Genomic DNA, 15,880 nt, shown 5'->3' with positions numbered 1-15,880 from the left:
TTGTCTGCCACTGCCTCCAGAGTGCTGGGATAACAAGCATGACCTATTACGCCCAGCATAATGCAGACTTTAAGAAGTAAAAACCAATCAACTGTGATGGAATCAGTGCCAAAAGAGGAAAAATTACTTTAACAATTGCGGTAATAGAAACACTGCACTTCACATACCAACTGCCATTTTCAGTTTTTTATATACCTTGCGTGTGTGTGTGTGTGTGTGTGTGTGTGTGTGTGTGCGCGCGTGTGCGTGTGTTTAAATATGGGCAGGCCCAAAAGTTGACATCTGATGTTCAATTACTTTCTACTTCATTTTTTTTTGGGGGGGGGGAGCATGGACTCTTACTAAAGCCAGAGCTTTCAGACTTTTAACTCAGGCTGGTTTAGCTCACCCCAGGGATCATCTGTCTCTTCCTTTTGAGTGCTGGGACTATGGGCCTCAGCTATATATGCCTGCTGCCTGGCATATGTGGTTTGTAGATAATCCAAACTCTGGTCCTCATGCTTCTACAGCAAGTACTTTAAGCAATGAGCTCTCTACCTAGCCCCAAGAAAGTGTATTTTATTTTATGTGTTTGGTTTTATAGGGGCAAGCAAAAAAGTAGGATCTTAGTAATTTAGTTACACAGTCGCTGAAGGAGGCAGTTAAATATTGCACTTTAGAAACAGTGGTATTCAAGATACAGCTGGCTGGGAGTGAACCCCAGGATATACTTTATCTTTGCAGTAAAAATAGCTCAGACTTCAACTATAGGTCTTTAGAAATAACAGCCAAGGCTAGTTTTCCGTGGATGTGGGATATGAACACATAGAGCGCTGTCTGTAGAGCCTCTTACTCTCAGTATCTATAGCAGAACACAAAGAATCTATAAGCTTTCCTGCCTATAAGGGCCCTTAATATAGCATCTCACCCATATACTTGGAGGAAGGGACCCTAGAATCAAGGACTTTTGTTTTTCTTAATATTTATGTTAAAAAATATAGAAGATACCTATGAATTTGCCTGCCTGAACATGTTCCCCTGCCTATCTTTTTCTTTTTCTTTTTTTTTTTTTTTTTTTGGTTTTTCGAGACAGGGTTTCTCTGTGTAGCCCTGGCTGTCCTGGAATTCACTCTGTAGACCAGGCTGGCCTCGAACTCAGAAATCCGCTTGCCTCTGCCTATCTTTTTCATTTGATAAAGCAGACCAGGACAGAGTTCCTGACAGGAACAGAGAATTCAGTCTACCAATAATATTCCACATTCTAACACACACACACACACACACACACACACATACACATACATACACACACACACACACACACACACACACACACACACACACACACAGAGTACATAGGCCAGAGTGTGTGTGTGTTCGTGCGTACGTGCGCCATGTATGTGCACGGGAACAGATAGGCCAGAGGTCGACTTCTTCTCCACCTTGTTCATTGAAACAAGTTTTCTCACTGAATCTGATTCAGTTACAATAGTTGACCAGTGAGTCCCAAGGATACTGCTCTCTGTACCTCCCATTACAGAAGTTTACTGCCTCCTTGGGCTCTTTTCACAGGTGCTAGGGATCTAGACTCAGGTTCTCTTTCTTGAGCAGAGAGCCAGTTTGTCTGCTAAACCACCTCTCCAGCTCTGCTCCTGGATTTTTTCTTTTTTTTTTTTCGAGACAGGGTTTCTCTGTGTAGCCCTGGCTGTCCTGGAACTCCAGGCTGGCCTCGAACTCAGAAATTCACCTGCCTCTGCCTCCCAAGTGCTGGGATTAAAGGCATGCGCCACCACCGCCCAGCTGCTCCTAGATTTTTAATTTGCAGAATCCAGTAAAATGTCTACTGTTTTATTTAAAACAGTTGGGTTTTTTGTCTTAAGACAGGGTGTCACTGTGTAGCCTTGACTGGCCTGAAACTCACTATGTAAACCGGGCTGGCTTTGAACGTGCAGAGATCTATCTCTTCTGAGTGCTCTGAATAAAGAGGTTTGCCACCATGCCTGGCTATTTCTGCTTAGCTTTAATAACTTGAAACAGTATAACTGGGCCATAACAACCACGTATACCTTAGCAGTCACTAGACACAGCAAGTCATTACCTTACTGTGTCCACCCTGCGAACTTCAAACCTATATCCCCATCACCATAGGAAGGTCACTAACACTAAAAACGGAACTTAGACAAAGGCATTACAAAAATGTAAGCGTTCACCCTAGAACCACTGGTCATTCTCAGAAACCACCACTAAGAATCAGGAATGGAGAGTCAATGTTTCTCACCCTACAATCTCATTTTTTTTTTTTCCCTCATGTGCATGTGTGTCCATGCATGCATGTGTGTTGGGTGCATGTGACTGTGTGTGGTCTAAGCATATGGAAGCCCAAGGCTAACATGAGCTGTTTTCTATGATCGTTCTCTACCTCACATATTAAGGCAGGATCATTCAGCTAAACACAGATATGACAGACAGATAGGCAGGACATCATGCCCAACTAATATTTTTGAGGGCTTAGGGCATTCAAACTCCATTCACCTCTGAAGCACCTTGCCCTATTGCTTAAAAAAAAAAAAAAAAAAAAATTTCTCCTTATTCCTTTAGGTAGGATTACAGATTGAAAAGTATGTGGGCAAATAGTAGAATTCTGATGAGAGCCCAAACTTCCAGTAATAAATTTTGGGTCTTACATCCAAGGCTGTTCTTGCATCCTAAATGTCCCAAGCACACCTAGAGCTTGACTCTGTGAACCATTTTACAAGTATATATCCATCAAAATATTATCAGGAACAGTGAGGTGGCTTAACAGGGCAAGCACTCACTACACAAGCCTGAGGACCTGAGTTTGAGCCCAGAACCCATGTAGATAGATGGGAAGAGAGGGAAACGACTCTGTAAAGATATCTTCTGACCTCACACAAACTCACCAATATGCATAACACACACACACACACACACACACACACACACACACACACACACACACACGGTGATGAAATACAGATATGTTGGCCAATGACACCACAGTAGGTAAAGTGCAGAGTAGGGAGACTAAAATCAGTAACCTAGGACTTACTTCATAGTGCTCATATTCGTCAAGGTTAAATGAGTTGAAATTAAAGAAGCCATACTGCATTGCCTAAAATCCAAAAGAAAATGTTTATGAACAAAAAGCATAAGGAAAATGCTAATTTTCTATTAAGAATCAGGATATATCCTAGAAAGTACTGCATGCTTGCTGAACATTTTCTAAGGCTGAGCCCCTGTGCCACACCCACATTCCTGCAACTTTCTGACAAAGCAACTGTGGCGCACTTATTGTTATATAAAACTTTGAAACAAATTTATTGTCCAAATTCTCCTGTTGAATTCAAAGTCCATTGCCTGGAGACAGAACTAAGTCTCACAGTTACTGTGTTGTTGGTGCAAGGGATGTGACCTAGGACTTTGCATATGCTAAGTCAATGCTGTCATTGCACACACTACAGTTATTGTTTTATACATACATATATAACTTGGAGGGGGAAAGGATTCAAGTTTTTTTTTTCCACTTTAAATGAGGCACACTCATAGCTAATGCTGTATCTAGAACCAAATTACTTAACTCTCTTGTGTGATTTTTTGTGATGCTGGTATTAAACCCTTGGCCTCTCAAATGCTAAGCAAGTGCTCACCCAACAACCCCAGCCTGCCTCCTGTCTGTAAGTGCCTTTTCTATCCCATTCAAGCACAGAAACAATCAGAAATTCAGAATGGGCTGTTTATTGGTTTGGGGTCACTTTAATGTTAACTGGGAATGGAATACTTCTGACCTTACTCACCTGAAGGAACTCTAACAGCCCTGTGTAGAACAATGCATCTTCTGCAAGACACTCACCTTCTTTACTGCATGAAAACAGTCGAGAAGTGTAATGTAGAAACTGCAGCTTCCATAGGCAGCATCTCTGAAATTCCCAAAGTGTTACTCTGTTAATGTTCTACAGCACACTCACCCCAAGACAAAGCTGACTAGAATTCAAAACCAAATGTGCTCTGCTTCAATGATCTGTTCAGCATAGAAACAAGCATTCTGCCCCTATAGTTATAGTAGAACTTTGAATAATTTAACTGGATAACTTTTAACTTTTTTCTAATTCTTAAAGGTTAGAATTCCAATAAAATCACAGGAGCATCCAGTAAAATCGTTCCACATCTCAGCAAGCTCATAACCACCCAACAGATATTTCCACTCAAATATTGTATTGGTCCTATCAGCATCAACAGAAAGAGAGTGAACTCTCAAATTGCAGTAATGTATGACTTTGAAACTAACAGTTGCTGGCAGTGGTGGCGGCACATGCCTTTAATCCCAGCACTTGGAAGGCAGAGGCAAGTGAATTTCTGAGTTTGAGGCCAGCCTGGTCTACAGAGTGAGTTCCAGGACAGACAGGCTTACACAGAGAAACCCTGTCTCGAAAAACCAAACCAACCAAACAAAAACAAAAAAAAGAAAAGAAAAGAAAGGAAAAGAAAGAAGGAAGGAAGGAAGGAAGGAAAGAAAAGAAAAGAAAAGAAAAGAAAAGAAAAGAAAAGAAAAGAAAAGAAAAGAAAAGAAAAGAGCGAGCCGGGCAGTGGTGGCGCACACCTTTAATCCCAGCACTTGGGAGGCAGAGGCAGGTAGATTTCTGAGTTCGAGGCCAGCCTCGTCTACAGAGTGAGTTCCAGGACAGCCAGGGCTACACAAAGAAACCATGTCTCAAAAAACCACAAGAGAGAGAGAGAGAGAGAGAGAGAGAGAGAGAGAGAGAGAGCGAGAGCGCTACTAGCATTAACTTCTTAACATGGCCAACAACTCTCCAACCTAGTTAACCTAGTAAAAGGTACACCAATTCAACCAGGCAAAGAATTTGATGCGTGGATTCCTTCAAGAATAACAATAGCTCATGGCCTGCTTTATGCAAGTCCTGCTTTACTTAAGTCCTGCCTTACACAATCTGAACACACAAGCTTGCTTCTTGACCCAGGCCCCCAGCACACCCTCGTCCTCCCACCAGAGCCATCTGGAACCATCCTCAATTGCTCTCCCACCTTATTCATTGAGGCAAGATCTCTCAATAACAAACCAAGAGCCTACCAATATGACTGGCCTTGCTAGCCAGCTTGCTCTAGGAATACACTGTGCCTGTCTACCAAGGCAGGAATGCTAGCTGGGCTATCTTACCACTCACCATTTATGTAGGCCTGTTCAGAAAGTACTTTAACCACTGAACCATCTGATGCATAATAGATGATTCCAGACATAGTAAGCTCCAAAGCAAACAAGTCTAACAGTGGAAAGGTAGCATAAGAGCAGTCTCTATGAGAGGGTGACAGATAACAGACTGCACAGGGCAGGAGGGAATCTTTGGGGTGATACCCATGTTCTATAACCCAAAGTGTGGTAGTCATACACACATACACATGTGTAAGACTTGGCTGTACAAGTCAGATTAGTGTTTTGATCTAGAGTACAGGCTCGATGGTACAGTGTGTGCTCTTGTACAATGTCCTGAGTCAAATCCCTTAGCACTGCACACACACATATATGCAATGTTTGACTGTTAACATCAGTGTTTCCTTCCAAATTGTGTTTATCAATTTTTAAAAAGGAGAGAAAGGGCTATGGATATTGTGCAATCTCTATGTGAGGGCAGACTTTGTTGTTTGTTTTCTTTTGGCACATAACCCCTACAGATAGGTACTATTTTTCTTCAGAGTAAGGCTCACATTTGTAAAGGATACAGCAACAGCAAAGGTAGAAGTCAATTAGCCATTGACAACCACATGAGCATGGTGGTGCATACCCATGTGCATTTGGAAGATGAAACTCTAGCATTCAGGAGATGAAAACAAGAGGGTCAGGGGAAAATGCAAAGTCTCTCACAAAAAGTACAACGAAACTAAGAAGCAGAGCATTACTACAGACAACAGTGATACAAGTGTGCTTGTTCAGACTACTTCCCTCACTAAGAGAAAATAAATGACACAATTTAGTAAGAAATCATAAGATACCAAGTACGGTGGTTCACATCTTTAATCCTAGCATTAGCAAGGCAAAGAATGGTGGAGCTTTGTGAGTTTGAGGCAGTTTGGTCAACATGGTAAGTTCCAGGATAGCCAGAGCTGTAGAGAGACTGTCTTGAAAGGGAGGGAGGGAGGGATGAAAATTAGGAAGAAAGGAAGGAGGGAGGGAGGGAGGGAGGAAAAGAAATAGGCTGGTCAAGGTGTCACTACTGAGTCTAGCATGGCTTTGGTAGGGACAGAATAACATGGTTCCTGCCCCTGAGACAGGGCCAGTCAGCATGGGCCTCCATGAGTGCTGTGGGCTTAAGCTTGTTTGTATAATAATGTGCATATTTTCACATCCCCTGAGGAATGTCCGTTCTGTTAATATTAATGACTTCATGATAATAAGAGACAGTATAGGCGAAGATGTTGCTAATGTCTCAGCAAAACGGTAAAAACTCGACCTTCAGGACAGCCCTTCAGGCAGTGGAAAAGAACTCTAAAAACATGAGTTCAAAAATATATAAATTCTCAACTATGCAAAAATATAAGGACACAATATGAACTGTATAAGGGGCTTCACAGATCTAAAGGAGCAGAGGCAGCTACACTATGAGCCAGCTTGTCAGAAAGATGCTAAAGAAGGCAATAAAGGTTTTTTTTTTCTTTTCTTTTCTTTTTTTTTTTTTTTTTTTTTTTATGTTTACGCTTACAAATGGTAGGCAGATTCCTGAGTTCAGGGTCAGCCTGAGACAGAGCTAATTTAGGTCCAGGCATGGTCAGAATGGTGATTCCAAGGCTGGGTCCCAACCAGCTATCTCATTGTCGGTGCTTATGTTTGCTGTCTCTTCCTAAGAGACAAGGGGCTAAAGTCCTGGTCGCATGCTGGTTTGTGAGATAGTTAAGAGGAACCTGGAATAACTGAATTGATATGCAAATAAGAATGGGCTTTTAGGGTTTGCAGGAGCTGAGCTTTCTGGAGATCTCTGGAGAGAGATCACAGCCCTTCAAGAATATCTTCTAACGGGATTCCTGATTTTAGTCAAAAAGAACCCATGGAGAACCAGCACAGCTCTTTTAGAATTGTTCACAGTTTTCTAGCAGCTATCCAGGGAAGGCTCTCTGAAGAGCGAATATAGCTCTTTTAGGACTTTTTCTGGCTTTTGATTTTGATGGGAAAACCCAAGAATTACTTTTAGAATTTTGAGTCCATCCAAGAATTTTTTATAGTGGGTTTTCTGACTTTGGTCATAAAATTCATGAGATATCCAGAAAGCGTTTTAGAATTTTTACTCGCAGAGAGAGTTGTCTCGACCATGGAGTTTCTAGAATAGCAAAAAAAAAAAAAAAAAAAAAAAAAAAGAAGGCAGTCTAGAGTGGAGGAGAATGCGCACACGCGGACGCACACACACACACACACACACACACACACACGGAAGGGGGTGCGTTGGGGAGGTGTGTCTGAAAAGCCATCTCAGCAGAACAAGTCAGCTTGGGCCACGATTTGACTTCAAGTCATTTTTGCTGCTCCTGGACATCCCTTCTCTCAGAATTCCCCTCTCCAAACTGAGGCTGGTCCTTGGCAGTGAGTGGCACACACTTAATTCCAGCCTTCAGGAGGCAGAGGTGGGGCAGATCTGAGTCTGAGGACAGCCTAGTCTACACAGAGAGTTCCAGGACAGCAAGGCTTACCTAGTAAGAGCCTGTCTCAAAATAAATGAATGAATGAATGAAAAAAATATTAGAAAGTCAAATTAGGACTCCCTAGGGAGGCTGTAATGGGAACTGGGCTTGAGACTGTTTTGTGCTACACTAACAAGTAAGCCTGTTTACGTTATGAGTCCTTGTGTTCTAAGCTGTGAGGAAGGCAACAAGGGCGTAACACTTTGGAGAGAACTCTCCAAACTAGGTCATCGCTGTGCTCTAACAGCAGACTCATGTGCCTACTGCTCACTCTGGGTTCACAGATGCAAAAACCGCTTCAAACAGACACAAACGGATGCTGCTACAAGTTGAAAAGACGAGCAGTTCACTTCATCTCAACCCCTTCTTCTCTCTTCCTTCATGCCTCAAGTCACAGAACACTTGGGATAGTCTACTAGGCAACAAGGAAGGAACATTCTGGCTCCATTATGGCCTTCAACCACCACATCAGCGAAATCTGAACATTGCCCCAACAATAGAAGCCCCCTGTTTCCAGGAGTAGAGAGGGTTCCACAGAACTATCTGAGGAGACTGTCTTCAGTTAGGAAGATACTGCAGAGTCCATCTATAGGATACCAGATTAATCAGCTTATAGCTTTTTAAACGTTTTTTCCCTTTAAAATTCTTTCAAGATCGTTACACTAGTTAGGAGGTAAGGCTGCTATCCACTCACAGGGCAGGAGTATTGAGGCCTGACACCTCCACACAAAGCTGCCCAACAGGCTTTGTTGCAGGTGTGTCTACATCCCCAGCCACACCCACCACCTCTGCTGGCTGTGCTCCTGGGAAAAGGGATCAGGTGGTTTCCCATAAAGTTCCTCCTGCTGAATAGGGAAACTCCCTGGTCAGTTGCACAGGAATCTGGGGTAGCAATGGGCAAAATACCACAAGGATTCTCCCCTGGCTACATCGAAGCTTGGTTCTCAGGAAAGTCCTACTCCACCCCTACCATTGCAAAGAAATAGAAGATAAAGAAGTCCAAAGACATTTGACATTCTGATAACAGAAGTGTGTGTGTGTGTGGTGTGTAGGGTCACTAGTGACTACCAGAGGCCAGAATGACAACATTCCAACAGTGTCACTGTTAAGACTCCTAGATCTATGGTGTGTCACATTGTTAACATGACTTCCTGCCAGTGCTTCCTTTCCTGTTTTGTTTTCCTTCTTTTAAGAATTACCACCAAAAGGTTCCTGGTAAGGGTCTGATCAAATACATCTACCACATAATCTGCACATTTACCTGAAAGGAATATAGGCTGTATCTCCGAAGATTAATGTTCTATATGCGTCTTCTGGTGTCCTTCCCAAATATATAACCTACATTTGGAAAGAAAAAAAGGGGGGGCATTTTACTTCTCAATGACACAGTTCTGTCACCAAGAAGCCACTTCTGCAAAAGCTGCAGCCAATCAGCAGAGCCAAGTTCTTACCAGGTCCTACCAGTGAGTTAACTGCTTGTCTCAACCAGCCAGAGATTCCTCCTTGCCACAACACTGCTTCAAACAACCTGTGCTAAGAAGTGAAGCATTTTAAAAGCACATTTTCCAGATCCAGATGACTGAGTGACATGCTTCAAATTCTCCTTCCTAAGCATCCTCAGATGAGGACATGTAGAGGTGGAGCTGCTGACCGGAGTGGGGTGAAGTGGAACCCCAAAAGCAAGGTTGATGAATTTATTATTATTACTATTAGTGAATATGACCAACAGGACACGTGTGGAAGTCATGGTACAACTTTGTGAAGTTAGTTCTCTTCTTTCTACCATGTTGGTTCCAAGGACCAAACTCTTAAGTCCCCAGACCTATGAAGCAAGCAGCTTTACCTGCTGAGCAATCTCACTGGTCCCAAGCTATTTTTAAGTTATTTTTATTTTTATGCTATAAGTGTTTTGCCTCCATATATATGTGTACCATGTGCATGAAGTGCTGAGGAGGCCAGAAGAAGGTGTCAGAGTTAGAGGCAGTTGTGAGCCTCTGTTCAGGTGCTAGAAATTGAACCCAGATATGCAAAAGCAGCCAGTCTCTTAACTACTGAGCCATCTCTCCAGTTTTCCCATCTCAGAGAGAGAGAGAGAGAGAGAGAGAGAGAGAGAGAGACAGACAGACAGACAGACAGACATAGACTCTGTGTGTGTGTGTGTCGACAGAAGCGTACCACTGAACCACACTCTTTTCCAAAACAAAGGCCTTGATCCGCTCTTTTCACTGTGAAAGTTTGCTACTGGGCCAAATACATCTGTTTCCTACTCTTATCTGCTTCTTCTGTCTTTAGAACTATGGTATGTTTCTATTTTCCTCTGGTAAAATACTTCAAAAATGTATTTTTTTTCTTTCTTTAACAGAATTTTCATGAGCTGTGTGCATACCCCTGGCTGACTCACCATGTAGACCAGGCTGGCTCTGAACTTACAGAGACCCACATACCCCAGGAATACCCTACCACACCTGGCCAAACCCCCTTCTTTGCCAACTGTGGTTCATGCTAAGAAACTCAATTGTGCCCTGCAGTGTTTTCCTCAGTTTTTATTGTTCTGAGGGCTCTTCACTTGAGAGGTCATTCACCTGCATCTATGAAGCCGTTGGTGCTTTCCTATCTATCACCTGCCACCACTGGCTGCAAGGTGTTTCCAACTCTCACGCAGGAACCGGGACCTGCATGCATTCAGTTAGACACATAAAAAGATCAAAACTAAATTAAATTCCAAAGCTGATCTATGGAAAATATATTTTAAATTACAATATAACATTTCAAATCTAGGTTAAAAAAGCACAGCAGAGGTTCAGCAATGCACAAGGCACCGAGTTTGGTTCCCAGAAGCATTATCAAGTTAATTACAAGCTTCTCTTTTGTTTTTGTTTTGTTTGTTTGCTTTGGGGGTTGTTGTTGTTATTTCATTTGGTTTGGTTTTTCCAGACAGAGTTTCTCTGTGCAGCCCCTGGCTGTCCTAGAATTTACTCTGTAGACCATGCTGGCAATGAACTCAGAGATCCCACTGCCTCTGCCTCCCCAGTGCTAGAACCAAAGGCATGGCTACCTCCATTACCAGGATACAAGCTTCTTATCTCCAGTGCTTAATACTGTATGTGGAAGCTGTTTTCATTGCTGGAGGCACTCTGAAGTGAAGACTTTGTCTTCAATCTCAACTCCTGGTCCAAGCAAAAATGGATGGACTCTTAAGGTTTTGCCTATTAGGTTGAACTCAATGTACTTACTGTTGAGGTCTGCGCCCCCAGCATAGCTGTAGCCATTTTGTTCCATGCCTGCTAGCTATTTCATATTGTTACTGTAATATGTAACAATTTCACATAACTTGACTCAGAGCAGGGTCATGCTGACCATATCCCCTGTTGTGTTCTGTATATGGTTTGTTAATCTTAAGAAATTTCCACAAAGCTTTATTTAGGACCCATCAAATTAAAGGCCAATATGAACTTTTAGGTCTAAAATGGCTCAAGTCAGAGCTGACCACAGGGCAGCACTTCCTGCACCTGCATACGGGTGTTTTTTTGGTGTGTTTTTTTCCTTTATAAGGAAAAAAACATCATTGTGTTTTTTTCCTTTATAAGCCCACCCTAAGAAATGTTGTCATAGCATAATAATTCTGAGCTACGTCCATGATCTAATCAGTATTAGGTTGTGCAATCAATAAACCATTCCTATCTGACTGAGATTGGTGTTCATCTGGTTTGTGGAGAGAACACTTATGAAATTAAGGAAAACTTAAAATAGTTCATAAGTAGTTGATTTAAATGTAAACCTATCACTGAATTAAAAACATTTACTAAGAAAAAAAAAAGTAACTTAAAAAAAAAAGTAACAGGCATGGTGGCATGTGTACTCAGGAGGCAGAGACAGGTGGATCTCTGAGTTCAAGGCCAGCCTGGACTATAGAGCTAGTCCCAGGGCAGCCAGGGCTATACAGAGAAATCTTGTCTCAAAACAAAACAAGGATTAAAAGACCACAGCTGGGGAAGGGGTTCCCCTTGGGTAAAGGGATTATTATGCAAGCATAAGAACTCCAAGTCAGATCCCCAGATTCCATGTAAAAGATGATCATGGTAGTACAGGCATCTAACCCCAATGCTGGAGGAGCACAGAAGACAGGCAGATGCCTGAAGTGCAGTGGCCAGAATAGCCTAGCTAGACTGGGGAGCCCCGGGATCAGTGAGAAATCCTGCCTCAGAAAATGAGGTGGAAAATAACTGAGAAGACACACATGTCTACTTTTGGTCTCTCTCTATATCTGTGTGCATGCACACAGAGTAAACAAATTAATAAGCCTAGTAACAACCTTTTAAACATAAAGCTAGATCTTAGAACTAATTATAAAGATTTGAGTTTCCAGAGGACATTCCAATTATTTTCTGTTTTAACAGTTATAAATGGACTGTTTTCCCAAGGTCTGAGTAGTTTCTCACTAGAATTTTATTCCATTTACTCTCTCCACAAACTAGAGCTGTAACGGTTAACCTTCACTATCAACTTGATTGTGTGTGGAATCATCTAGAGAGTCTTCTGTGAGTGTCTGAGGGCATTTCCAGAGAGTTTAACTAAAGCTAAACGACTTTCCTTCCCATGGGCTGAGGTTTTAAATTAAATAAAAAGGGCAAAGTGGGGACAAGACAAGATTCCCAGTTCTCTGCTTCCATATCAGTTGAGAAGAATCTCAGTCACATCCTCCTACATGAACACACCATGACAGGCTGACCTCTCTACAAACATGAGCCAAAATAAAGCCTCCTATTATGTTGTTCTTGATAGGTATTTAGTTGCAGCAAAGTAAAAAATGATACACTAATTAACAGAATGCTCAAACATTCACTTATCCTCAGTAGCAGTAGGAAAAGATCCAGCAAGATGTCAATCAATCCCACAAACAAAGAAATGTGTTCTCTGCCTGTTCTGGAACTCACTGGGCTGACCTTGAACTGACTTTTATGCTGTCTTTGGGGTAAAAAGTCTTGGTGGATATAGGTAAAGAGGTCAAAGCAATGGAAAATCGATGATGCCATCCATGGAGTCATACCAGAGACTCACAAACATGATGATGAACCTAAGAAAAGGCAACATCTTTCTTTCAAATGGACAGTTATAACCTTTTCTTTCTTTCCTTTCCTTCCTTCCTTCCTTCCTTCCTTCCTTCCTTCCTTGATAAAGGTCACCATGTAGCCCAGTGGCTAGCCTGATTAATTGACTGATTGATTAAGAGTTCACCTGTAGCTCTGTGACTGACTGATAAGAGTTCATCCTGTAGCCCTGTGGCTAGCCAGGAACACTCTATATAGAGAACTCACGGCAACTTTCATTAGCGATCAAATTAGATATCATACTATACAACTGAATGACACTTCAGACAAGAGATCTCCTGAAGGTTACAAGAGTTATAATAAACAGAACTGTCAAGAAGGAGAGGAAAAAAAAAAACTCTAAGACAGTATATTCCTTAATGAATCACCTGAACAAATATGTAAAAGCAAAGTACCTGTAAGTCGCTAAGGTGAAAGAGCTGGATTTACTGTGTATCCATGAATGTGTGTGTATATAACATAATTCAAATAAAATCCAGAGAACCTTTAATTCAGAATTTCTCTAGCTTTCCAAGGTCATCATCTTCTCTATACAAAAATATACACATTTTTCCTTAAACATCAATTTAAGGCAAATTTTATTTCACAAGACTGTAGCTTCTTGGTTTCTTTAATTACCAAAAGGGTAGTGCCCTGATTTCCTTAGAAACTTCAAAACAAAATTGTCTTTAATTCGTTAATAACTGTGGGATAGTCTTAGAACACAAGTTTAATTCAAAGAATAGAGTAATGCAGTATTTTCCCCCCTCCCATGGGCAGTGAGAGAACACTCCAGATTCCCAATTAATTTTAAAAACTATATTTTAAATCTGTTTGAGGAATGTCTATACAAAAAATAGTTAGGACTTAACCCTAACCATGAAAGAAACTTAGAGATTTAATCTAAACCTCTGTACATAACTATCAAATATTTGTTATCAGGCTGGAGAGATGGTTCAGTGGTTAAGAGCAGTTGCTGAACTTGCAGAGGACTTGGATTCAGTTCCCAGTTGGTAGCTCATGACCATGGATAAGTCAAATCCAGGGGATCTGACACCCTCTCTGCACTCCATGCACAAACACTGTATGCATGTGGTGTGGCACACACAATTACATGCAGACAAACCCTTATCCTTTTTGTTGTTTGTTTGTTTTTCAAGAGAGGGTTTCTGTGTAATCCTGGCCATCATGGAACTCAGAGATCTGCCTGCTTCTGCCTCCCCAGTGCTAGAATTAAAGGCATGCTCAGCTTCAGAAATGAATCTTTTAAAAAACATCTGCAGCTTTTGCTTTCGAAGCAACTCATTTTTCTGATGAGAAGACTTTCCCATGTGAAGCTATTCTCAATGTGGCCCTTAGGAGGAATCTTATTAAGTGATTTCTATACTAAAACAAGTGTTCAGTTTAGCAAACTCTAAATCAACACAATTTTATAATATATCACTGCTGCTTATTTAGACACAAGAAATGCCTCAGCAAATTCTTTCAAGATATTTATATCAGAAGCTATGTATATAGAATGCCCACTAGAATGTCATGGTGCTATTTTGAAGCCAAGAAACAAATGATTACCCAGAAAAAGATTAGCTACTGTGACAGTCAGATTCCAAGACAGTCTCAAGGAAACCTTAGCTCCTTGTATTCCCACCTTCACCCTGCCCTCTCGAATTGTCAGAAATGACAGAAATGACAGCAGAAGTCTGGGGTTGAAAAGCTGGCTCGGTGGTTAGGAGCTGCTCTTTCAGAGAACCCTTTTTACTTCCAGCCCCCCTCCAAGATTTATTGATTTATTTGTTCATTTATTTATTATGTATGCAGTGTTTTGCCTGCAAGCCAAAAGAAGGCATCATATCCCAGTACAGCTGGTTATGAGCCACCTGTGGTTGCTGGGAATTGAACTCAACACCTCTAAAAGAGCAGACAGTGTTCTTAACATCTGAGCCAGATCTTAAAAGCATTCTCAGAGGTGGTTTTACTCCCAACAAACACATGGTGCCACACAATGGTTCAATTCCAGGGGATCCATACACCATCTTCTGGCCTCCAAGGGCAATGAACACATGTGATACACAGGCAGACATGTAGACAAAACTCCCATGCACATACATACATACATACATAAAAATGTTTAAAAAGGAAGGGAAAATGACCTGACAGAATGGAACTTCAGGGATGAGGTCATAGAGAGTGTGTCTTTGCCTTGCTTTTCCTGAGATCCCTCATTCTGGGTAAACTGTCATTTTGGGGGCAATCCTCAGGCGATCACACAGTGAAGAGTGTCTCCTGCTAAAGTTCAACAGTGGCTTGCCAGGGATCATTGTCAGAGTCACCTCTGAAAACGCTCATCCAGATAAGTAAAGACGGGAAGAATGAGAACCTGACTTGCCAAAGAGAAGCAACTCCCAACTCCTAATAAGAGAATGGTGGCTGGGGATGTAATTCAGTTGAAAGAGTGCTTACCCAGCATGCATAAAGTCCTGGCTTCTGTCTCCAGCACCACATAAAACAGGGCAAGATTCTTTATCAAAACAAACAGGGGTAGGAGGGAGGTGGATATTGGGACGCAAAGTGAATAAATAAATATTTGAAAAAAAAAACTGGTTATTTACGTTAAGTCACTAACTCTAGAGGTGACTTAGGCATCAGCAGGTCATGTAGCAGCACACCCAATAGTAAGGAAACAACTCCTTGGTTTATAAAAGCAGATAAACAGAACAACTGAAAAATGAAATGACCATTGCAGAGATGTGATGCAGCCATTCCTTTCTGTGCAGAAATAGAAATCACAAGGGAAAAATTAAGCATCTGTAGCAAGATGGTCTTGCAGGTGAAAGTGCTTGCCACAAACATACATGTGAAATAAATATACATAAAAATATTGTAGGAAATAAGACAGTAGGGTTTTTCAAGGTCCTTTTTAAATCAATGAAACAACTGCCAGCCAAGAATGGTGGTGTATGGGGGAGAGAGAGAGAGAGAGAGAGAGAGAGAGAGAGGAGAGGAGAGGAGAGGAGAGGAGAGGAGAGGAGAGGAGAGGAGAGGAGAGGAGAGGAGAGGAGAAGAGTGAGAAGCGAGAAGCGAGAAGTGAGAGAAGGCAGGAGAAGGCAGCGGGG

The 15,880-nt window shown here is 41.8% G+C and overlaps 1 protein-coding gene across 10 annotated transcripts in view; it reads right to left on the bottom strand.

Annotated features, from left to right (window-relative positions):
• Cdc14b (cell division cycle 14B) overlaps window positions 1-15,880 on the bottom strand; it is an 85,491-nt gene that overhangs the window by 27,626 nt on the left and 41,985 nt on the right. For all 10 annotated transcript variants that reach the window (XM_034510504.2, XM_076938846.1, XM_076938847.1 and 7 more), the window contains exons 5-7: window positions 8,942-9,018; window positions 3,851-3,917; window positions 3,050-3,112 (exon numbers count right to left, since the gene is read on the bottom strand). In XM_034510504.2, the coding sequence (XP_034366395.1) occupies window positions 3,050-3,112; window positions 3,851-3,917; window positions 8,942-9,018 (207 nt within the window). The remainder of the gene's footprint in view (window positions 1-3,049; window positions 3,113-3,850; window positions 3,918-8,941; window positions 9,019-15,880) is intronic.

This window comes from Arvicanthis niloticus, chromosome 8 (genome assembly GCF_011762505.2).
Source record: "Arvicanthis niloticus isolate mArvNil1 chromosome 8, mArvNil1.pat.X, whole genome shotgun sequence".
In the NCBI taxonomy this organism is placed as follows: Eukaryota; Metazoa; Chordata; class Mammalia; order Rodentia; family Muridae; genus Arvicanthis; species Arvicanthis niloticus.
Note: the sequence above shows the minus strand (reverse complement) of the source record. Positions and strands in the feature narration are given on the sequence as shown.